This window comes from Danio rerio, chromosome 16 (genome assembly GCF_049306965.1).
Source record: "Danio rerio strain Tuebingen ecotype United States chromosome 16, GRCz12tu, whole genome shotgun sequence".
Taxonomy (NCBI): domain Eukaryota; kingdom Metazoa; phylum Chordata; class Actinopteri; order Cypriniformes; family Danionidae; genus Danio; species Danio rerio.
Genome location: NC_133191.1, coordinates 31,863,349 through 31,889,007, shown reverse-complemented (window position 1 = coordinate 31,889,007; position 25,659 = coordinate 31,863,349). Strand labels below are relative to the sequence as shown.

The 25,659-nt window shown below is 35.2% G+C and overlaps 2 protein-coding genes across 27 annotated transcripts in view; both read right to left on the bottom strand.

Moving 5' to 3' along the window:
- Window positions 1-1,067: 1,067 nt before the first annotated feature.
- s100v1 (S100 calcium binding protein V1) lies at window positions 1,068-6,601 on the bottom strand. The gene is made up of 3 exons (NM_001366340.1): window positions 6,541-6,601; window positions 5,174-5,305; window positions 1,068-1,799 (listed from the first exon to the last, which is right to left on the bottom strand). Exons 1-3 carry the CDS (start codon window positions 6,550-6,552, stop codon window positions 1,626-1,628), a joined length of 318 nt encoding a protein of 105 aa, NP_001353269.1. The 5' UTR covers window positions 6,553-6,601; the 3' UTR covers window positions 1,068-1,625.
- A 397-nt stretch (window positions 6,602-6,998) lies between these two features.
- Window positions 6,999-25,659, bottom strand: part of dcst2 (DC-STAMP domain containing 2) — a 27,957-nt gene continuing 9,296 nt past the window's right edge. For 4 of the 26 annotated variants that reach the window (XM_073925020.1, XM_073925021.1, XM_073925018.1 and 1 more), the window contains 14 exons: window positions 22,934-24,710; window positions 21,130-21,231; window positions 20,828-21,022; window positions 20,237-20,302; window positions 18,165-18,378; window positions 16,649-16,806; window positions 13,072-13,236; window positions 11,429-11,596; window positions 9,821-9,921; window positions 9,392-9,522; window positions 8,568-8,698; window positions 8,386-8,473; window positions 7,265-7,351; window positions 7,001-7,166 (listed from right to left, as the gene is read on the bottom strand). In XM_073925020.1, coding sequence (XP_073781121.1) covers window positions 7,088-7,166; window positions 7,265-7,351; window positions 8,386-8,473; window positions 8,568-8,698; window positions 9,392-9,522; window positions 9,821-9,921; window positions 11,429-11,596; window positions 13,072-13,236; window positions 16,649-16,806; window positions 18,165-18,378; window positions 20,237-20,302; window positions 20,828-21,022; window positions 21,130-21,231; window positions 22,934-23,036 — 1,788 coding nt within the window. In that variant the 5' untranslated portion in view covers window positions 23,037-24,710 and the 3' untranslated portion in view covers window positions 7,001-7,087. Of the gene's footprint in view, window positions 7,167-7,264; window positions 7,352-8,385; window positions 8,474-8,567; window positions 8,699-9,391; window positions 9,523-9,820; window positions 9,922-11,428; window positions 11,597-13,071; window positions 13,237-16,648; window positions 16,807-18,164; window positions 18,379-20,236; window positions 20,303-20,827; window positions 21,023-21,129; window positions 21,232-22,933; window positions 24,711-25,659 lie in introns of all 26 variants that reach the window. The other 22 variants (XM_073925026.1, XM_073925027.1, XM_073925024.1 and 19 more) reach the window with 12 other exon arrangements.

Here is a 25,659-nt window from a genome sequence, read left to right as displayed (position 1 = left end):
CATAAACTATATTATTAAATATTTAAGGAAAAAAAATATATATATATATAAAATCTGATTGGCTGAAAGCCGTAATATATTTAAGTAATATCAGCACCTGTACAGCCTCTTTACCCTTTGTGTATTACTCCGCCCACATACAGCAAGCAAAAAGCAGACACTACAGATTTAAAGTTTAAAAGATGCTTGCTCAGCTGTTTAACTGTCAGCTTATGATTTGAATCTGAAAGAAAGTAGTTCCTCATACAACAGGGTTTTTGAGACTCTCCATGTTTGATTTTGTTTTTATATACACAATTATGCCATCAAACTGTTGTATAAACGCAATATCACACTCGTAGCAGTGCGATATGGCTGTATATCGGCACTGGTGGAGGCACTGCGGCCTCGTGCCAACGCACGCCTCCCACCAGTGCCGATATACAGCCATATCTCACTGCTACTCGTGTGATATTGCTCATGTATATTTTATTTCCTTAACATTTCCAGCAAGGTTTTAATGAACTTGCAATATTGTTGAAAACACAGAACTTTCAGTTCTGAAAGGCAAAAAGTTCTTTCAGTTCTTATTTGTCCTCTGCTTGGAAACTCAAAAATAAACAATTGTGGTCGGTTCATGAGATCAGACAGATTAGCGAGTACCAATCAAGTCATGAAATGTGATTATTGGCTGATACCGATCTCTGGCTGATCAATCAAAGCAACAGGAGTCTACTACAACACCCCTCTCCTTACCAAAATCTCAGATTTTCAGATGGTGATTCTTGATGATGGTGAATCTTTTGTGTATTGTTTAAAAACATGGTGACACTTGAGTTTTTAAAAAGTTTACCTTAAATGTATTATATGAATAATATGACTCCACGTTTAAAACAATTAAAAATAATTCCACGTTTGGCTCCCGACTCTTTCATCATCACTTCTAAGTTTCATATCTAGGCTCTCTGTAAGCCTAAAGGGATGTGGAATGGTTTGTTGTGTTCCAATGAGGATTAAATAACATCTATAGAGATAAACAAATATCATCTCCATCAAGTTCAGCTATATTTAAATTATGCCAACTCACAAATCTTTGCACATATTTAATAATATCAACACAGAAAATTACATTGTGTTACCATAAACCCAAATACAGTACAGAATATGTCGTGTCATCTCTATTTCCCTCTAAAATACTTCACATTATCTGTTTATGAATTCATGTCAGTCAGCACAAACAAATACGATCACAATTGTCACATAAAAACTTTTTTTTCCAATTAAGTGTATAAAAAATATAGTTAAAATATTGAGCAGGCTAAAAGTGACACACAAACACAAAAACCTGCAGCACCAGAACAAATAAGGAAATAAACGTGCCACTGGATCTTATGCTATCTGGCCGAGCAGGTGTGGCTCAGGTTACACTGATGATAGAGATTATACTGGCGGTCTGTTTCATAAGAGCTTGAGGGGTATTTATTCAGGAAGCTCCTTGTGACACCTAATTATGATAAGACCTCAGCGACCAGCAGAAAAATGCAGAGGAATGATGGGAAATAGGAGTGACAGATTGGACGTGTTTTCTCAGGGCAGTGGCGGACATCTACGTAATGTTGAACGGTCTTGTTTGCTCAGGGCCGGTCTTACATCAGACTGCATTTCACACATTTCACCTGCTTCTCTTTGCTCTGCAATCCAAATTGATTATTGGCCAGAGACTCAACCAGTTGCCAAAAATCCTTGAATGTGATGCCCTGCCCTTCTTCCACGTTCAAATCCTTCAGGATTTTGCTGAGTCCTTCCTGGTCCCCTGCTGTCTGAAAGAGAATAAAAAGGGTGGGGAAATTAGAGGGTGTGGAAAACTGTGCAAATCAAATATTATCATGATTATACATTGTTGACCAAACGCTTTCACTGGTCTGAATAAACATATCATTGATTAACGTCTCATATTAGGGCTGCATGATATTAGGAAAAAATATACATTGCAGTATTTCTTTTTTTTATTATTTATATCACAATTTTTTTCAAGATAGCTTAATGATTTTAGGTTGATTGTAGGCTTGTCACGATATACATTTTTTGTTGTATGATATATTGCACCAAAATATATTGCGATAAATGATATTAGTGTTATTTCAAAACCATTTTATACCACTCATTATATAATGCCAGAGGGACAATATAATATCATCACAAAGCAAGTACACTTCCAAATAAAACTAAATATTTTATTCTTAAGTTGATTTTATTTCATTATAGTATTTTTAACAATTTAATAATTAGCCATTGGTATCAGAATGTGAAAATGTGTATCCTAAACAAATAAAAAAAAAATAGTTATCAAAAAAAGTGTAGTAAAAGTAACAGAGGATGTTACCAGGTTTATTTTCAGTTGTCAGACACCCACATGAAAATATACTATAGTAATTTATAGTAAATACTATAGTGTTTTTAACAATACTGACACCTCCAATAGAGATAGTAGAGATAAAGATGTTGCACAATCAGCTAAATTAAGCTAGAATTGTTTTTTATGTATAGGCAATATACAGTTAAAGTCAGAATTATTAGCCCCCCTGAATTATACCTCACTGTTTTCTTTTTCTCCAATTTCTGTTTAACGGAGGGATTTTTCAACACATTTCTAAACATAATAGTTTTAATAACTCATTTCTAATAACTGATTTATTTTATCTTTGCCATGATGACAGTAAATACCTAGATATTTTTCAAGACACTTCTATACAGCTTAAAGTGACATTTCAAGAGTTCACTCTTAGCTGATGATTGATTATAAAGCTTGTTTGGCATGCTGTCCCGGGAGAGAGCCCTGAGCTTATAAGATCCTTGAGCCAGGGGTTCCCTCCCGTTTGCAAGGTGGGAGGGGAGTTTGAGCTCAGGTAGATCTTGAGAACTCCCCTGCTATAATAGCTAATGAACATATAGTGATTGCTCTTAAGAGATAACTACTTACTAAGAGCATGTCTATGGTGCCTATTTGGATTAGTCAATTGACTTAAGTTGCTTGTTTTGGGCGGTGGGAGGAAACCGGGGAACCCGGGGGAAACCCACGTGAGCACGGTGAGAACATGTAAACTCCGCACAAAATTGCTGGCCGGCTTGGTAAGGACTAGAATCAGTGGCGTTCTTGCCGTGAGGCAACAGTGCTAACCACTGGGCTACCGTGCCACCCATCTAGTAATGGAGGAGGAGTAGGGGTGGAAGGAGGGTTCTTTAAAATGAAGATAGCTGTTATATGGAACTTAGGGTATTTATAGTGGCTGAGGAATCGTCTGATTGGTGAATCATAAATTGAATAATGCGGGACCGGCTGCAAGCAATCATAAGCACGTGATCCTCTCGAAATTAGTTTATATATAAGCTTCACTTAAAGGCTTAAGGTGAATTAGATTAACTAAGCAGGTTAGGGTAAATATGAAATGTATTGTATAGTGATGGTTTGTTCTGTAGACTATCAAAAAATATATAGCTTAAAGTGGCTAATAGTTTTGACCTTACAATGGTTTTAAAAAAAAAATAAAAACTGCTTTTATTCTAGCCAAAATAAAACAAATAAGACTTTCTCCAGGATTTTTTTTTTATCTGACATTATTTGAAAATGTCCTTGCTTCTCTTAAACATTATTTGGGAAAAATTAAAGGGGGGCTAATAATTCTGACTATAACTGTATAATTGCATCACCAAAATGATTGAGGTTATGTCCATGTGTTTAATGATAAAACAATATATTGATTATTGTGACAGGCGTAATTGATTGGGAGGATTTTGTAGGGGAGTGCAAAAAATGTAATCAACAAATTATAAGTGGAGATAAATAGAGCACATATACAAATGACACAGAAATAAAATGATCAAATGTACAATAAAGCAGTGTATTCTTCATTGTGTAAATAATTAAATACAATTAATCTTTGTTAAAGCTACAAACAGAATTTTCCTTGTGCTCAAGTGCTTTAAACTTGCTCAAAATGTTTAAACAAGCCATAAAACACAAGCAATTGATACAGTTTTCACTTAATTATGGTTAAACTAAAAATAAATTATCGTGTTGTAAAATGTTGTACCTTGTCAACAATAATCCTGACTCCACACTGCCTGTCCTGCGATTGTGACCATTGCTTATTCACACATTGCAATATTGATGCTGAAACTATATATCGTGCATCCCTTTCTCTTATTGAAGTTTCACATTTAGTAGAAAATGCTAAAAACTTGAAATGTCTGAATTGAACTCCAGAATTTCATTCCAGAACCTGCTTCTGAATTGCATGCTGTGCTACATTTGGTTCGAAGTTGTCTTATGTAGCATAAATGTGAAATGTGGATGACTGTGACTGTCATGTGAACTACGGCATCAGTTGTGTCATTCACAATTCTTCTCTTATGTCCTCAAGGGATAGTAAAATATTCATGGAATGCACAATTCAGACTCTCACAGAGAGTAGGGATCTAGTTTTTGCATATGTGTAATGTGGTTTTTGCATACTGTGTCGTTATTACTATGACTCTGACATTCTATTTGGTTTGCGTACTGTTTTATGTCTGCATTTTTTAATGGAGGAATTGCTTGAGTTTCTTAAATTATCATATTTTCAATACATAACTCTAGTCAGCTCTAAACTATGATAAGCTATTGTAAATAAAAGCTGTGGCTTCTGGTTTAATTGTGTTTTTTTATTTTGGGTTATTTTTATGATATTGTTGATTTTGAGAGTCTTAAATGACTTAAATGTGCTGAAATAATGTGATGACAGAATGTTTGGTGCTAATATTACAATTACAGATTGCTGGCTGAATTTGTGGGCACACAAATAGGAAGAAACTACAGGAGCTCTTAAGTTTTCATACTTTTTGGGATTTTTGGAAGAAGCTTGTTCTGTTATTTAGCTGAGTACTTATTAGGATCAACAAATCGCTGATTTTCTAAGACTCTTAACTATCGAAATAATGTCTTTAAATGAAGTTTTATAGGTTGCATGTCAGTCTGTTATTATAGGGACATCAACATTACATTTTCATGAACCTAAACAATATGACGAACAAAATATACTATGGTTGATTGCTTTAGATGTCAGGTACTCTTGGGTGGTCAATAAAAACTCCTAAGGAAGCTAGACTACTGTTTTAAGTTTGAAGATCTAGCTACTCAAGGCTTTTCCTGACTTACTTTCACCATGGTGGGCAGCTCTTTGGAGAGCATGCTCTGGAACTCCTGGGCTGTGAGCGAATCAGCATTATTCGGTGATGCTGAGTAAAAGTTTGTTACCAAGGTGTTGATGGCCAACTCTAGATCTGTGTACTACAGAGAAGGAGCAGTTTAGATTCAAGTACAGCTAGAATGTCTCTATAGCCACATAGAAATAAAATATTCAAAACATTGTTAAAATATATACGTATACCAATGCCATAGAAGAAATTTCCTGAGTTCCCTGAAGAACATTCCAGTCAAGAGTTATTAAAATAATACATATTTGACTTTGAAGAGGATTTTAGGGTTTTATAGAACTTTTTTCCACTGTAAGAAACGCTTTTTGTGGTATGTAAATAATCTATAGATACCAATAAAGATAATTTATTTTTAAGAATATGGTTTTACCAACTTTTAGGCCTTTAAGAACTTCAAGTTGAAACCATGTCCATTAAAAAGGTGGTTCAGTAATAATATACAAGATTATAAAACCCATTATATTAATATTTATATTATAATATTCTATCTTACAATACACAGCAAAAAATGGTTTCAAAATTGTCACAACTTTTTTTTAAACTAAGTTTAATTTTGTTTAACCTTTTACAAAAATGTCTATTATTTCTACTTAATGAAGTTCCAAATCTTTGAAGTTAATAATGTAGTAAAACGTAGGGTAATTAAACTGTTTAAAGAGTGAAATTAAATTACAGACTGTAACTTAGCATATTGACTTGGCCTATAAGGGTTTGTGTTTGTTAAAGCTTTGTTCCATTCCTCATAAAATCCTTTGTATATTAGTTATAATCCATTTGTTTGCTGTTGAACAGGAGCTGTAGAGACCTGTTATACCTCGGCTCTACAATACATTCCACTGCTAGACAGTTCAGCATGACTGACATCCTACTAAAACTCTGGGCGTTGGTCACAAAAAAGACATTAAACACATGTCTACTAAACGCGGTTATAATAATAATAATTATTAATATTGTCTTGTTAGAGTTTTTACACTATCTAATGTCCATATATAACAGATATTGTTAAAAACAAAGTAACCTGTAAATAGGCTACTGTAATGTGGCCTATCTATAGGCTACGTTAAATGTAAGATAGGCCTATTAGCTCATGCGATAGTCGACATTATAAATTAGTCAATGTAAAATAGCCTACATAAATACATTTTAGTAATACAAAATTTAATCTGAATGAATACAATTAGATGGATAGAAAAGCCTGTTTTAAAAGAGTCTGTCTTTGAAATCAAAGTTATGACCAAAAGATAAGCTTAAGTGAAATAGGCTTTACACGTGAAACAAGCAACAAAATACATCACAAATAAAACTTACCTCTGTCGCCATTGGGCTGGTTTCAAGTCCCGTGCGGAAACTAGAGCAGGTGAAGAGAAGTGAAGGTATTTCATCACCTGACCAGTGTAGCTTTGCGCGCCCCCGACACGCCCACTCTTCACGAGCGCGCGGCTATTGTCAAAGTTTTTACAGTACTCAGTTTGTGAATTCGTTTTAATTTTTGATAAAGACTGGGAATGGGATATACATTGCAGTGTAATTCAAAAAAGCTCTTTTAAATACATTGTTACAGGTAGCATAATAACTGTAGCAACATCATGTAGGCTTACTCTACATTCCTTAAACATTGAATGACGTTAGCCAATGTAACCAGACATACCACATTCTGACAGATGTAATGAGATAACATGAGTTAACTTTTCCAAATATTTGTTTCATCACGTATAGATCCACGTTATAGTGTGGCCAAGGTAATAAAAACACATGCACACAAACACTAGCTGCCTCTGTTGTAGCACATTTATTCACGACCATATACCCGAATGCTTTCAACACACCAAATATACAGCATAAAGCATATTTTGCCTTAGATTATGTTAATAGCCTCCGTATTCTGATTGCTACTTTGGCCATTGATCCATACGGAATGATCCTGATCAGAGATACTGTAGCAATCAAACAAAAAAAGACAAAAGGTTTAACTGTCAATGTCTCTTTTGGATCTGTATACCTCAAAAAATGGTGTTTTAATCTTGACACACACCTGATCTTTGCACTCTTTTCCTTTGTGCTCTGAGGTAAAGTTTCAGCTGGTTCCCATAAACTGGTTTGCTCCTCATCACTGGAGTCTCTACAACAAGGTATCCTTTATTTAAAAAACTTTGCTGTGCATTTTGAAAATAACAGGAATAAAAATTATTCTGAACAATGGTCATATTTTAACTTTTTCGAATCACAAAATCTCTCCCTGCATGATTGTACTCGTGTGATTGTTTTCTTTATAGATGAATGTATGTATTATTCTCTCAGCCCCTTGAGAGAAAGCCCCTTATTCCTATTTTCCAGTAGATTTAAAAAAATTCAATCAATTTAAATCAATTTATTGATTAAAACTTTAGAAGCCTTGTTGATTTATTTAAAATCATTAAAATGTTTGCTATTTACCATATTTTTGACAGTTTAACCCACATTTTTAAGACCTGTTTTCATTACTTGGTCATCATATACAAAGGCGGCCACTTTATTAGGTACACCTGTCCAACTACTTGCTAATGCAAATTTCTAACCAGCCAATCACATGGTGGCAACTCAATGCATTTAGGTATGTAGACATGATCCAAATGATCTGCTGCAGTTCAAACCGAGCATCAATGAGTGACAATGAGTTCAGTGTACTCAAATGGCCTCCACAGTCACTAGATCTCAATCCAAAAGAGCACCTTTGGGATGTGTTGGAACGGGAGATTCGAATCATGGATGTGCAGCTGACAAATCTGTAGCAAATACGTGATGCTATCATGTCAATATGGACCAAAATCTTTGAGGAATATTTCCAGCATCTTGTTGAATCTATGTGAAGGACAATTTAGGCAATTCTGAAGGCAAAAGTTGGTTAGTAAGGTATAGTACCTAATACATTGACCAATGAGTGTATTTCTAATAGTAATGGAATGCAAAAAAAGTATTAGATTTACAATTTGATTTATTCATCCAAACTTTTCTAAATTCCTTGAATTTTTTTAAAATAAAGATTTCCATGATTACTGTAGGACTATAGTGGAATTGCATTAGCATTTAAATTATAGAAATCACAAGGCTCCACTCTGATTTATTCCAGTAATGTTTTTTAAGGTGTCAAACTATATCTTTTTTTTGTTTACTCACAGTTCTTGCTCCTCTTGAACTGTTAGGGCTCCTGTGCAGAAAACACAGATTTCCCCCATCAGTTTGAAGCACAGCAAACAGTAACGGCCTGTGAAAGGAAATCATTTCACCCAGCAGGTTAGTCAATTCTTTTTGACAATCTAATCTGAAATCAATCTTTTCCCTCGAGTGAATAAACCAACCTGTGCAGCGAGGGGTAGGACAGATGTGCACTTCATCATCACAACCTCTTGTCTCCAACACTTTCCCACAAGCCATGCAAGATTCTTTCCCAATATCCAGGAGCCTGGCTATGATGGAACCCCCTGGCAGACTGTAAAACAGGGGTTCTTCAGGTTTTATAATGGTACAGGTATGACTTATTAAATAGGCTTTAATTTAAGACACAGTAAAGAAAGTTAATTGCTTGAAAGGAATGCAATATGCTATAATGTTCAATAAATATACATTTATAGGGAGCACAGAAGTTAGCATTTGGAAAATACAACTTCATCTCCATTAGTTTTTAATTTGTTTTAAATAATAAAAAAATAGTAAACAAATTGATTATGGTTTAAATAACTGCTGTTTTTCTCTAGTACTTTTGTGCTTTTTTTGCATCGCAGATTTGTAAAGATTTCTAAATAAATATATATTTACTTGGGAAACAAAAGAACAATTTTTCATACTTCACTGACAGATAATCAACTTTGTTTCGACAATGTTTTTATGTTTACAATGTATTACACTAAATATTTCTGGTTATTATTAATACTGAAAATATTTTAGCGGGCTCAAATGTTTATGGAAACTGTGTTAAAAATTTGGAACTTATTAAAAATGAAAAGGAATAGCAATTTATCTATATAAATATATTTGTAACAATGTAAATATGTTTTCACTTTCAGTCAATTTAATCTGAATTGTTTAATTTATTACTCTAACTTTAAAAATATTGCTGCTAGGATGTTATTAAGCAGAAAAACAAGTGATTTTTAGTGTGATTTGTATAGCAGTTCAAACTCACTGTTTGGCCAGTGCCTGCATAATGCCACCTTGTTGCTGGTCTACCTTGTTACGTTGTAAAGCCTTCATTAATGCTTTTCCCAAAGACCCACGCTGAGTGAGAATATGCTTGTGAAGGTATTGAATCCTCTTCTGCAACATACATTCATGTAGTTTACACAACTTTATATTTAATTAATTTGTTTAGTCATTGTCCATTTACAAGCCAAATCTGACTTATTGTTAAAAAAAAGCACATACAAGTTCTTTATTCTTCTCCATTATACACAGTTCCCTTCAACTGATTAAAATTCTTAGTGCATTAGAAGTAATAGCAAGCCCTCGGTGTGATCAGCTTAGTATATTTTGGTAAATGCTTTATATCAGTATACAGGAATAATTCTATAAATGGTAAATGTGCATGAAACTATTAAAGCTGTCGTTGTCTTACTTTTTCTCTTTCGGGATGGTACCTGGCACACACAAACCTCTTTAAACGTTTGATGTAGCCACCAGCAATCACAATAAACAAGGTGAAGCCATAAAGGAGACCTTTGTTTGAAGAGAAGACAAAGGTCAGGGATATAACCAAATAAAAGTTAAATGTTTGCATATAGCCATTGTTTTTGCTGTTATTAAGCTGTGGTCTGTGGAGCCGTTGTAAAATATAAAAACATTTCTGACTAGAAAAAAAAATATGGCTGCATCTAAAAGCAATAAAAAGAGTTCAGAGGTTGCATTCCAGGATAGGAAGCCATTCAATTTCTGTTTTAATCCTCTCCTGAGGACCCATATTCTGATCGAATTTCGAAAAATCCTGTGCATTCCGTTTTTGACAGTTGAGATAAAAAAAAAAACATAATTTCTTGAAGCACTGTTTGGGGGTAATTTTTTGTATTAATGTTTGTAAGAGTTTCTAGAGTTCACACTTAGCTGATAATTGATTATAAAGCGTTTGGCATGCCGTCCCGGAAGAGAGCTCTGAGCTCATAAGATGCTCGAGTCCAGGGCTTTTGCAGGGGGAGAGGGGAGTAAGAGCTCAGGTAGGTCTCGAGAACTCCCCCATTTATTATGGCAGATTAGAGATTGCTAATGAAGATACACTGCTGATTAAAAGCTTGCCTATGGTGCAGGTTTGGTCAATTTACCTATGTATCATGTCTTTGAACTGTGGGAGGAAACCGGAAAACCTGGGGTAAACTCAAGTGAGCACCGGGAAACCATGTAAACTTCAATTCGAAGATGACTAAGGTAAGGCACTCTGGTTATTTATAGTGAGTTAGGAGTCATCTGATTGGTGAATCATGCATTAGCTAATGCAGGACCAGCCACGGTCAATCATAAGCACATGATCCTTTCGAAATTAGTTTATAATTAAACGTCACTTCAATATTATAGTACGCAAATATTCCATGTTTATATCATGCTGTTCATGCACACTCAAAAGTAATTCTGCTGCTTGTTCAAACTGATTCATTCATTCATTTTGTTTTTTGGCTTAGTCGCCACAGCGAAACAAACCGTCAACTTATCCAGTATATGTTTTATGCAGCAGATGCCCTTCCAACCGCAACCCATCTCGGGGAAGCATCCATACACACTCATTTACACACATACACAACGGACAATTTAGCCTACCAAATTACCCTATACCACATGTCTTTGGACTGTGGGGGAAACCGGACGAAACCCACGCGGACACGGAGATAACATGCAAACTCCACACAGAAATGCCAACTGACCCAGCCGAGGCTCGAACCAGCAAACTTCTTGCTGTGAGGTGAATGTACTACCCACTGCGCCACCGCGTCACCCTTGTTCAAACTACTTATATAAAATAAGGCAACTTAATTGTTTTATCCTCAATCCACTTAAATCTGCAAAAATAATTAAGTTAACATATTCGATTTTAAGTTAACAATCGTGTTAAATACACGTGTTAAAAAAATCAATGATTCAGAGTTCTGCTGTTCAGTGCTTGACCACTGGGAGTCACTGTAAAACAACTGATGACCGCATGTGCAATATAAGTACATAATACTTCGAATTGTAGTTTTACCAATGAGCAGGTATCTCATGTAATCAGGCTCCGAAGGCTTCACGAGACATTTCTTGCTTATCACAGTGATGTTTCCTTTCTGCAAGATGTCAAATGAGGCTGCAATGTCCCGGAAGATATCTGAGGCATAACCAGATCCGTTAACTTGTACTGCAACAACTACTGGAGCTGAAGGTAAACAAAACGGTGACAGAAATCACGAGGTTGCAAAAACATTTGGCTGTAAAAAAAAATGGAAAGATCTTGAGTTATTATATATCATTTTATATTTAAAGGTGTTATGAACTGGATTTTATGTTGTTTTATAATGTTTTCTTTGGTTCACTTTTAATAGTTTTTTTTAACAAAACAAAAACAAACTTTAGATATAATAGGCAGAAACAGTAGAGACAGAAAGATAAGGTTTGAAAAATATGGTAAATTAATACTTTTTTGGATTAGTGTAGCGTACACTAAAAATCATATGGGACATTTTGTCAACAAATCAAAATAATCATTTTTTTAAATATCAAAATTTTTCAAATAATCTTTTTACTGTCAAAGCAATACTCTCAAATCCAAAATAGACAACACACTGCACATCACGTGAAAAGTCTGCATTGAAGGTCATTCATTCATATATTTTCTTTTCGCCTTATTCCCTTTCAGGGGCGGATTTAACCAACAAGCGAAGTAAGCAGCTGCTTAGGGCAGACAGGTGATGATTTTATCTATATTGAGTGTGGAGTGGCCCAACAATTCGCCAACAGTAATGCAATGTTATGCAAAAACATCGTTTTGCAACAAATTGACACTACACAATGTCTTGTAAACGTCTGAGGGATCACTGTCGTTTTGTTGCTCAAGTAATCGTGTGCTTGGTCCCTAGTATTTTTTCTCTCCAATAAAAACAGAAAAATTGGACAGGGCTAAAGAGGGAATGAAAAGAGCTAAAAAAGGGGTCTTATTGTGCAGAGGCCATCTTTCATCACTATCATAAATTTATATATATTAAAATTTAAAAGGAGCCATTTTGGCAGCTCAGTTTTAATAAAAGCTTTGTTTTGGCCTAAGAAAGCTTTGAGTTATGAAATTTCTTTTTTAAAGTACAATAATCTCTTACAAGCCAAAATATCTAATTTAATTTAATTTCATACTAATTAGGGCTGCACAATATTGGAAAAATCAGATCTTGCGATATTTTATTTTTCTGCTGTACATATTGCGATATGAATACAGTTTCACCAGATGGTTTAAATAGCTCTATTTGATAGTTTTCTGGGGAGCCTAACAGTATTCAGGTACTAAAATTCTTCCGTACGTCACCGTAGCCAGTGGAGTAAAATAATCTTGTTTTTGCTTCAAAATGTAGACATTTGGACTAGAAACAAGACATTTACGACATTTTTTTACATAAACTGTATAAGTTCTGGAGAGTAATTAAAAACAATTCTGTAGCTCCTGTCAACTATAATCCAGACTCAACATTGCATATCTTGCAATGTGACTATTGCGGAATCACACACTGCAATATCCATGCTGAAACAATATATTGTGCAGCCATATACTACTTATTTAATTTATTTACATACTAGTCAAACTGTGCAATGCAACAATAAAAAGCGTAGATTAAAATCAAACTGTGATTTTCATCTCATGTGTACCTTGTGCCACGATTTCACCCTGGGCCAGGTGGTGAACCAGCTCGAACATCCAGAACACCATGAGGTCAACAGCTATCAGGACGATGGTCATGACCATAAACCTGAGCAAAGACAACATCTGACCTGCTATAGCTCGTCTTTCCCTCACTGTCAGATACAAAGAGTCTGAGGAAGACATAAGAAACAAAGTCATTATCACAGTGAGATCTGTGTGTCTGTGGTCCTGGTGAAGTTGAATACTACAGTTTATTATCTGTGGTAGTATCACAGAGTGCTCTAGATCAGTGTTTTTGTTTACTGGTTTTACTCTAGAGATATTTGGCATTCCAACATGAGATTAATTCCAAGCAAATGTCAATCTTGCCATGAAAAAATGTTTTCGGCAAAATATCGAAATTGTTTCTGCGTTTTTTTGTGTAGGCAAGTATTTTACAGTGCTTTAAAAATACTCAATACTCTCTGGTAATATTTTTAAACTATTAAATTGAATAAACCAAAATGACACAAGTGCCAATTTCACATCTGCACATCCATAACGGTGCTTTTTTCTCACAAATGCAAAAAATGTCACATAAAATAAAATCAATCGTTTTTGTTATATAAAGACCGAACTGATTAGCATTATTTCTTATGGGTTGTGCAGTTAAATTCACAGATTTTCTAAAAAGTATGTTGTTTACTGTAAACTCACAAACTTTTTTGGTCACATCCATAATGCATGTTTATTTCTCTGTGAATTTATGTTCTGAGATTTTACTGCAAATGTCACATCCATAGCGCTGGAATTGGTCATGACCAAACTTGTATCCCATTTTATCTCCTTTAAAATGTAAATATGAAAATGTAAGTGTATAAACATGGAAAAAACACACATATGAATAAATGACAAATCAATAAATATAGAGTTATTGTTGTTTTACTTTTCTTTACATATTCACTATATATGTATCTTTTAATTTGTTCTTTTTTTTATATTTCTTTGCGAATATAAATAAATAAATAAATATATTTATTAGAACCAGACAACATGAGATACCTGACTGGTATGGGATGGGAATCTTGCACAAAAATTATATATATATATTTCCCTTTTTCCTTTCCTTTTTTGTTTCCAAGCCCAGATTCGTCAAAATACCAAAAACTGCATCTATTGGATATCACACACACACACAAACACACACACACACACACACACACACACACACACACACACACACACACACACACACACACACACACACACACACACACACACACACACACACACACACAGTGGACACAGACACACAGCGTGCATGTTTAACTTTGCGCTGTTTTTGCATGGCAAATTTGACAGGATACATGTTAATATACACTGCTGTATGGATATCAGTTATGTTAATGTACAAAATAAATCTGATTTAACGTCCACAAACTGGGATTGAAGTTTTATAATTAATCTTTTATAATTTTACTGACATGTGGCTGTGGTGCTAAAGTAAAGTCGCTGCAATTCATTACAATCATGCACTGTTTTAAAAATGTTTTAAACTTGTAAAACTCATTCTTGACCACATTTGATGAAGATTGATGATCACAGCGAGCTGAACAGATCTTTTAATCCCGGTTACTTTTCGCACGTGCTGTTATGGCTGCTCGATTAACGTAAATATCATAATCATGATTATTTTGGTCATAATTGTAATCAAGATTATCAGTTGAAGTCAAAATTATTTGCCCTTCTGTGAATTTTTTTAAATGTATAAATATTTCCCAAATGATGTTTAAAAGAGGAATTTTTTACAGCATTTCCCATAATATTTTTTCTTCTAGAGAAAGGCTTATTTGTTTTATTTCGGATAGAATAAAGCAGGTTTAAATGTTTTGAAACCTATTTTAATAGCTCATCATTTATAGTCCCTTTAAGCAATATATATTTTTGATTTTCTGCAGAAAAATCTACTATTATACAATGACTTGCCTAATTACACTAATTAAGCCTTTGAATGTCACTTTAATCTGAATACTAGTATCTTGAAAAATATCTAATAAAATATATTGTACCGTCATCATAGCAAAGATAAAAGAAATCAGTTATTAGAAATTTGTTTTTAAATCTGTTATGTTTAAACTGTGCTTTAAGCATCTTCACTGTAAGAAAAAAACTTTAGCCACAAAAGTTCTTCAGTCAAGAGCAGTGAGGGATTTTCTCCTTTTGTTGTTTGATTAATAATAAAAAAAAAAGGTGGCAGCAGGAATATTGTGCGCTGTCACTTTAAGAACAGTGCGGCTCTGATATGGTTCTGTTTTACGAGTCTTTTGATTCTCAACTTGTTTGTTTATTGCACAAATAAGGGTTAATATGAATAATCACTAAACACCGTGCTCTGACACAAATGTCCATGTATTTGACCATTAAAGCGCTCACATTAAGATGGCGTTAGATGTGTGTGCTCTGCTCTTCTCCGAGCCTGTCCGAGGCTAAGCGCGGCTGCAAAAGTTACATGACAGTACATGCTTTTAGTCATTTTCACGTGGAACTAAGCTTTGCCCGCAACAAATGTGTACAACTGGAAAGGGGGAAGTATATGATGGAATAATCGTTTATCTCGATTAATGGCTTTTCATAATCGTTAGAAGTCAAAATCGAAATCGGATTTTCGATTAATTGCACAGCCCTACGTCCTGTCTTTGACATGATTATGCTTTGAGGGCATCCACTGTGTAAAACATATGCTGGATAAGTTGGCGATTCCCAGATTAACAAAGTGACTAAGCCGAAAAGAAAATGAATGACATGATTGCATATATAAATGGGTTGTTTTTGTTCCAGTCACATACATTCATTCATTTATTAATTTTCTTGTCGGCTTAGTCCCTTTATTAATCTGGGGTCGCCACAGCGAAATAAACCACCAACTTATCCAGCAAGTTTTTACGCAGCGGATGCCCTTCCAGCCGCAACCCATCTCTGGGAAATAGTCACATACATTAAATGTTTAAATATCTCTGAAATAGGTACTGCTTATATAATTTCACCATCTGTACACCAATATAAGTAGTCAATGTGTGTGTCCTTGGATGGGGCTGTGTCGGTGTGGTAATGTGGGCTGGTGTGGCTACAATGCCAGGGCTGATTTTTAGTCCCAGTCTGCCCCTGCCTACACATAGTTCTGTCCAAACAACTCCCAAAAGATAATTTTCATCATAGGTGCCCTTTCAATTGCAAATATGCATGTAGGTCCAAACAATATATAACATTTTCCATGACAATGACAGTTTTGCTCCACCCCCCCTCCCCCAAGTACAGATGTGCTAAATTTTGTGGGCTACTTTACAGCCCTTTGACATGTTTTGTTGCTCTAATTGCGAAATCCAATTCCTGTTCTCTGATAGTTGTTGATGACCTTTGCCTTGTGAACTTGTTCTCCTCTTTCCTGGTTGGAAAGTGTCCTACTCCACATTTCTGAACCCCTCAGCCTTCTTCAGCTCTATTTTACTTATCTAAACATTCTTTCCTTTCTTCCTTCCTCTTGACCCTTCACCCCACACCATCTCTTTGCTAACAGACACATTTACAGTGTATTCATTCACTCACAGGGCCTGATGTAGGTGAGAGCTTCTCTGTGGCTGAGAGGAAGTACTGTAGCTTTGCCTTGTCTGGAGCACTTCTTGTCCAGCTCAATGAACTGGTCTGTTATGTAGAAGTTCTCGAATTCATCGTTATGGAGGTACTTATTTTTGTACAGAACGACCCTGTTTAAGATAAAAAAGACAAATGAGCATAACACAAATGGGAATAGAGGTACTGTTTGTATATTTATAATAGATTTGTTCTTTATGATGTCTGTGTGATCTGTAGACCAATCTAGAGGATTAATTCACTCAGGAAGTTCTAATGGACTTTAATATTAAGTATAAGTCTCAGTGCGCTACGCAGTGGTGCAGTAGGTAGCGCTGTTGCCTCACAGCAAGAAGGTTGCTGGTTCAAGCCCTGGCTAGGGCAGTTGGCATTTCTGTATGGAGTTTGCATGTTCTTCCCATGTTTGCGTGGGTTTCCTCTGGGTGCTCAGGCTTCCCCCACAGTTCAAAGACAGGTGCTATAGAAACTAAGTTGTGCGTGGTGTATGTCCTGGTTCCCCAGGTTAGGGGTTGAGTGTAGGGCTAATGACCCACCTCATAAAAATTTAGATGTTACGAAACACCAACATGGTGCGTTAAAATATCAACTTCGCTATAAACAGCCCTTGGAGTAAATAAGTATTGGTCTCAGTAAATTATATAAGTTATGTATGCACACATAAGCATATGTAGTTATCATAATTTATTAACAAATTAAACTGTGCTATGTTTAGTTAATCTCAAATAACTCAAGTAACTTTTTCATCTTGAAATATTGTACATTTTCTTCACTTTCATCTGACAATAAACAACAGCAACATTAATAGCTATTATAATAATACAAAAATAAAATTAACAATGCAATTGCAAAAATAATAATGATATTAGAATTACTATTTAGCTATATTTACAATTATTAATCACATTTAATAATAAAAAGTATTAATTAACAATAATTTTCATAAAATAAAAGTTTTTTTTTCATAAAAAATAGTTATAATTAGGGCCAGACAGAATCTGCAGACATTATTTTGCTCTTTCTGCAGAGAATTTGTAAAAAAAAAAAAAAAAATGCAGATTTATGCGGAATGAATTTGACGGTATCATAACTAAAAACGTAATATATGAAATAAAAAATAAATTATCAATAATCAATAAAAAAATTATAATAATATCACTGAAATTTAGTTAAAAACTGAATAAATATAAATTTACACACATTTACACAAATATATAATTAGACTCAATGATGGGCTAAAAATCTGCAGAAATCTGTGGATCTCTATGTGTGCAGATTCTGGGTGGGCCTTGTTATAATTAATTAATACTCAATGTCTTAAATTATTACAATGATTATTACTGTAATAAATCAATTTTAAAAAATGTAAACAAATTGACAAAAATTCTTTGGTAGTACTGATATAGTAAACATGTTATAAATGTATGTGGTTGTTGTTTACTATGTCATGTTGTGATTAACAGGAAGTACATACTGGACATAGATGAAGAGAAGCATGAAGAAGCCTGTGTATGTCAGCAAGGCCTTGAGCTCCTGCAGGAGCACCAGCTCTTCAGACACCTCCTCCATGATCTGCTGAGCCGCGTCCTGCATGGACTGACTGCTGTTCATGAGAAGCGTAAAGTTGATGGATGTAGAAATGTTGAATTCAAACTCTTTTTTAATTCGATCAAAGGCTGCAATGGTTGCTAGAGGTAACAACAAAAAACAAGAAAGTGGCTAACAACAAACTTTATTGGGTTAAATAGACATTTTAATCCTTATACAGTCTTGTTTAATCTTTGTTTTTTATCTTTTGTATCTTTTGTAACAAACACTGTACATCTCTCTATATTTAGGCTAAAACACTGCTTATTTATTTATTTAGGCCTACTTATTTGTATTTATGTTTGTACTTTCATTTTAGTTGTCTTTTATTTCTTTAATTCTACTTTCCAAAATGAAACCTCATTGCACTTAGCAAGTTTACAATGATAATAAAACTTGCTAACTAGTTTTTAATAATTAATGAAGGAATTATAATGCTTTGTTTTATTGTTTATCTTTATTTACAAGTGGCAGAGTATTTACAGCAACTGTATAGGCTATTTCAGTCTGTTTACATCCCGTCCCTTTGTGCCCCTGGTGGCATAGTGGCAAACTGCGGTCATACCTAAAAAACACATTCTTCTTTAGAGCTGCGTCGGTAGAAGGCGCGGCAGTAATGCTCATATTATAGTGTCACCTACCAGGGCCAGAGTGGGACTCCTTTTTAGCCCTGGAGTTTCAAGCATTAGACCGGCCAATCTCAGTTCACGACTGACTATATTAAAATAAGGTCATTTCCAATTCAGTTTATAATTACACTAACACGTCTTTTTCAAGAAAACAGCTGCTTTACAATTCAAATGTTACACAACCTTACACTTTTATATGTCTTAACAATAAAAATGAAAAAAAAAAATTATTTAGGTGAGGATCGAACACGGATCGACAACGCTATAAAGCAACGTGCTGTCCACTGGACCACAATAGCGCTGCTATGTTTGTGTGGCCGGAATGATAGTTACATCATCACCCTGCAGGCTGCAGTTTGCTCATGGGGCTGCGAGACAATAAATAAGAAGAGCGGAGCTGCGGCAAAATAATGAATAAAAAGAGTGAGGCTATGGTCAAATAAATAAATTAATGAAAAAAAAGTGCGACTGCTAAGAGTGCAAGCAGCTAGAAACACCGGGTCTCGCGGCTAAAAAACAGCTCCAAAAGGACTAAATATTCTGTGTTTAAAACAATTTTAAATGTGTCATATTTAAGAAACAAATTGCACTTCACTGACATACAGAAGATAACATACAATAGATTTCTTTTCCAACACAAGTCCTGAAGATATATGACTACAGAAAATTCATCCATTTGAAGGATTTCATTCATTCATTAATTTTCTCTTCGGCTTAGTCTCTTTATTAATCTGGGGTCACCACAGCGGAATGAACTGCCAACTTATCCAGCATATGTTTTACGATGGCTTGAACCAGTGACCTTTTTGCTGTGAGGCGATCGTGCTACCCACTGCGCCACCATGACGCCCCATTTGAAGGATTTTCAACATTTAAATTACATTAGGTTTACAAATCACAGCTGTTGTTTTTCAATTATAATAAAAAATCATAACAGATGGAATCGATTTTCTCATAAACTGAAGGTTAAACAGGTTTTAGATAAGTCAATGATATCTTATAACTACTACACATACAAATGTATCCATATGCAAAACAAACTCTGATATCATCCACAGGCCAAACTTGAAAAAAACAAAAACAAAATACTACATATTTTCCATTTGTATCATGTAATTTTACAAAATAATGTTAAAATGTATCCTTGACAACTAAATAGCTTTTTGCATACTTGGCACTGGAAATAATTTATTTATTTTTATTGGGGTTCAGAGCCGTTTTATAGTTTTGTTTTCAAATAAGAATGCACTAGGGTTAAAGAATCACTGTATACCAAGAAATCACTTAATACCTTTCAAAGTCTGACAAATCTCAGAAAAGCTGTACTTACGGTAAGCCAGAGTGGTCTTCAAGTGTTCTGCAATGTATGATGGCAAGATGCAGAACAGCTGTCCCACTGCAGGAAAGTTCATTGATATAATTAATAATAGGCATTCATTTTAAAAAGAACATATGCAAAAATAGCTTCTTTTAAAACAAATTTTGTGTTTGTATTATTTGAGAACGCAGTGTGGAGCAGCAAGAGTTCATGTTTAGATTTGAAGATGAGGTCAGACTGTTAAAAATGTAATAAATACATACACACATGGGAACTCAGCCACCCCTCTTCACACGGTAACATTTAGGGTACTTAGGCATGACTAACGTGACACTTATTGTAAATAAACTGTGTATATATCAAGCATCTGAGATGAACAGTACTTAAGAGTCTCTATAACACAAGAACGATTCGTCACAGTTGCTGCAACAGCAAAATAGACCTAATATACCAAATGCAATGAAGCCAAACCACTGTGACGCAGAAAAAAAACAGGATACAGTGAATTACAGTACAGAATCAGTGTGTTGTGGTTTTAAGGCTTCCCGTTGGAGTGTAATGACAGGCCTCTCGTGGCACTATAATCACATGCTAGTGACGCACCGCGTGCGAGTCCGCAGAGAGACTGGAAACCATCCAGGAGGTGGCAGAAAAATGAAAACACAGACAGCAGCTCCATGCAGTTCTCACGGGCTTCATCAAATAACCCAGTGCACTTCTCATAAGGCAGACCCAGATTGTCATTACACGCGTCGCCGATATCTGCCAGAAAGTGCAATACGTTTCTTAGAGTACGAGCTGGAAAGGAAACAGGGAGACATTGAGACGTCAAACATGCACAAACCTCAGGGAATAAAATGAAAGGCACAGATGATGGGTTTACCGAATGTTTGTGATTCACTTACCAACGTGCCGAACAGATTCACTAAGAGCCATGATGAAGTTTTGTGCTCGGCCTGCCATCGAGTAAGCATTCCTCGCCATTTCCTTGATCTTATTCAGGGCCGCTAAAAAACACAACAGAATATCAGAACAGAAAACATGCAATTTGTGAATACATCTGAAGGCTGTGATTGCCTGAATCAGAAGTGTTTGAATAGAGAGGGTTTAATTAGCAGAGTAATAGCGCTGTTTTTCTTAAAATATTGCAACGCACACAACATTATGGCTGACATATCAAAGTTTGAAAAAGGACAAATTGTTAGTGCCAACATAGGCTCTTTTTGAAAATGTAGCCCTAAATACATTTCTGGAGATTGCGAATCATGTAGCCAGAAGTATGTATGGCTGCATTTTGTGTTTAAAATGAATGCTATGGGAAGTATGATGCCATTCCTTTTCATGCACAGCAGCTGACCACTTATCTTCGTATGGGCGGCTTTCCTGATGTTACCAATTTGTCCAGTTAGCTTGCCATGTATGTCGGTGGACTTGAGATGCAGAGAGAAGTTGACCTCAACGAGGGGGTTCGAGTCCGGCAAAGAACAGTTCCAGAAAGCATGTAAGACGAAACCGAAGCCAAAAAATAAAATAATCAAGTAAATAACAGAGTAGGAATGGGGTAAAATCTGAAAACATCGTAAAAATCAGGCACAGGCTTTTCTTTTTCTGGATTGCTTTTCAAAACTGTCGGTTGGGAAGTAGGTGGGCGCTGGTCAATCGGTGCTTTTGAAAACACTATTTGTTGGGTTTAGGGAAGGAAGAGGGTGGGTCAGTCAATCGGTCAGTCAGTCAGTCAGTTGACAGTAGCCTCTGGTGGATTCACACGAGAACAGCAGGTGCGAATGGCACTAACAGGAGAAATTTGAGATCCTAAAAAAGCGTACACAATGGCCTCTGGTGAATCTGCTGAAACAAAAACTGCAAAAATCGTACTTCCTGGGACGTATTAGGCTCTCTCCAGAAATGTATTTAGCTGTGCGTTTTCAGAATGAGCCTAGGTTGGTTGGTGTGCATCTCGCTGGCACATCTGTTACCAAGACAGCATGTCTCTGTGATGTATCAAGAGTCAAAGTAACTAGGCTAATGTCAGTATAAAACCAAGAAGGACGAACCACTTGCAACAGGAGTAACTGTGGATGCAAGAGGAAGCTGTCTGAAAGGGAAATCATAAAAGCACAGCTGCCCAGCTCAGTGCAGAATTAAATGTGCGTCTCTACTCTCCCGTTTCCAACAAAACCAGCCGCTATTCTGCAAGAAAATGGCTCAAAATTCCCTTAGTCACTGTGGAGGACATGTTTCTGACATTCCCAAGACAAATTGATGCTGTATTGGCAGCAAAAGAAGGCCCTACACCATACTAATGAACTATTGTGGTCTAAAACCAGTAGTAGTGACATGGTGGCTCAGTGGTTAGCACTGTTGTCTCAAAGCAGTAAGGTCACTTGTTCAAGCCTTGACTGGGTCAGTTGGTGTTTTTTGTGTGAAGTTTGCATGTTCTCCCTGTGTTTGCGTGGGTTTCCTCCGGGTGCTCTGGTTTCAATCACAGTCCAAAGGCATGCGGTACAGGTGAACTGAATAAACTAAATTGGCTGTAGTGTATGTGTGTGAATGAGTGTGTATGGATGTTTCCCAGAGCTGCTTTGCAGCTGAAAGAGCATCCACAGTATATTTCTAAATAATTTCACTTTTTTTTTTGAGCAGATGTTGGTCTTTTTGATAAAGGTGCATTGTTGATGTCATTGACAATAATTTTGCAGATGGACTCACGCAGCAGTGGGTTGGCAGCACGCTGCAGGAGTTGTTGTGTCTGGTTCATGGTAAGTTCTGTGCCACAGATCACACTGTCTGCTGCCCGTTCAACATTCTCCATCGTGTTGCTCACAGGACCGTGGATCACCAAGGTACAGATGAAGAAAAGAAGCAAATTTTTACCTCTCACTTGAAGACAGAAATAAATTGAGTGTCAAGGTAAGCAACGCAATAGAAATAACTGAAAGAGAGAAATAAATTCACAATACAGTAGTTTAAAATTAAGTCAAAAAAGGTTTAGGGGAGACAAGAACAAGTTGTCACATGAGGAAGGACTTTGTCTAATTAAAAAAGCTTGCTAAATAAGCAATGTTTTGTTTTTAAGCTCATCTATTCACCGTATTTTCTGTTTAAGAGATTGCTAGTTTACTTAGAGCAAACACGAAATGGTAAAACGATTTATAGTTGTTTGCATTTCATTTTATTTTTGATATTCTGCACTTTTTGGACATCATAATTACAAATTGTACATTAGACAAAGATATTGTCCCCTTTAGGTATGGCAAGGCAATTAGCACCTTTTGTGTTCCCAGATTGCCTATTTTTTCTCTTTTCTTTTCCCATAAACAGCAACTGTACACTGAAAAAAATGATTCATTGGATTTACTTAATTTTTTTAAGGCAAGCTGTTGCAAATAATTGAATTGGGTTAAGTTTAAGCAAACAATTTTAGTTGGATTTACTCAATTTATATGTGTCGGATTTAAACAATCAAATTAGGTTGGATTTACTCAATTTATATGTGTTGGATTTAAACAATCAAAATAAGTTGGATTTAATCAATTTTATTTAGTTACATTTATCCAATGAAATTCATTTAGTTCACTATAATTTAATTATGTTATTCCTACTTATATCTATTTATTTTTGATGTCTAAAATGATCATTAAATTGCTTGCAAATACACTTTGAAATGACACTTGACCACATTTGTTTTGAATTCATTTTAATGACTTTTTAAGATGCATTTTTTAACAAAACATAAATCACTGCCTAAAAATGCTTTAGCAGCACACCATAACACAATAAACAGTTTGTACAGCACATTTAATTTAAACCAACACATAAAAGAAAACTGTATGAAGTCTTGGAGCAAACTGCAATCCTTATGACACACACACACCCCAATACACAAAATAATCAACTAATTAACTTAAAAAATTAACTCATTAACAAATTGAGCAACTACAAGTTGTATGAAATGGAATAAATACAAAGTTTATAGAATGCACATGCTCTCTCTCTCTCTCTCACACACACACATACGCACACGCACACACACACCATTTAAAACAAGTTCCTACAGCTAATTAATTTTGCACACAAAGAAAACTGAATTCACTTATTAAACAATTCCTACACTAAACTGCAATTTGTATATGATATACATTTGGTTGTTGAGCATTTATTAACACTTTAATGCTTAAAATTAATGTATCACACACTTTTCCAGTATGAGAACCTTTGAGGAGAGCTTGTCAGAGTTCATTTGCACAAGTACTTTTTGGGCAAACTCGTAATAGTATTTGAGTTCTTTTGGGTAGGCCAAATCAAGCACATAAATTGCCCCCAACATCAGTGCACAGGCTTGTGCAACAGATTTTATCTGTTCAATAATCACTGTTCCATCCACAACGATGCCAATGTCCTCATAATCTCCTCTTTCCTTTTTGATGACACATATGGCCATGGCGGTGTTTGTCAGGTCCTTCAAAAATTCTTCTTTTTGGTTGCCCTATATTTGAATAAAAAGAAACCATTATTAGACATTGTTTTTGAAACATATTTTGTAAAAAGTCAGAAGAAATCAAATGTAAATAAAACCAAAACCTTAACGGCCCCTCCCCACACCCACATTGATACCTGTGAAATATTATAACAATCATTTATGATTGCATATTGGCGTACATATATTTGTGCATGATCTGCAAGTACGACTTCTTCACAATTATTTACAGGGTTCATTCAGGTTTTATCAGGGTAAATTTAAGATCTTTTAAGACTAACTAAACATAATTTTGGAAAAAATAATTGAAAGGCAAACAATACAGTAATATGTTGAAAACTAAATATAATGTCAAGGCAGCATTATTGCATTATTATTTAAATAATATTACCCAAGGTTTAAGGCTTGAAAACCACAGATTTGGCCACTTGAATGTGGAAATACCTTCTGATCAGACCCACTGTATATCAATATACCTGGTCATAATTGTTCACCTTAACCCTTCTGTATTATTTAAATTTACTACCCTTTCCTTATGTTAGTTGCTGTTTTTTTTGCCCCATTGACTTCCATTAAAACATTTTTTGGATGCAAATCCATGACAGCATGTAATCACGCATTGTTGCTGGTTATCGTCCCTTTTCGGTAAATGTATATTTTGTCATTTTTACTGTTGATGATCAGTTGACAGCATAACCATTTAGATCCTGTGCAAAAAAGTTTCTGGCTTTTATATGGAGTTCTGTATAAACAGTAAATGATAGTGTGTGTGTGTGTGTGTGTGTGTGTGTGTGTGTGTATGTGTGCATAAATACACTTACTATGTTTACTATATGTCTGAAAAAATATAAATAAGCAACTTTCAAAACAATGTGTGCAAAAGTCTCTCTCTCACACACACACACACACACACACACACACACACACACAATACTCCGTATAACTCTATATAAAAACC

Coding starts and splice junctions, on each gene's coding strand:
- s100v1 (NM_001366340.1), bottom strand. Junction 1,800..5,173: donor AGCTGCCCACCATGGTGAAA/GTAAGTCAGGAA, acceptor ATTCTCTTTCAG/ACAGCAGGGGACCAGGAAGG.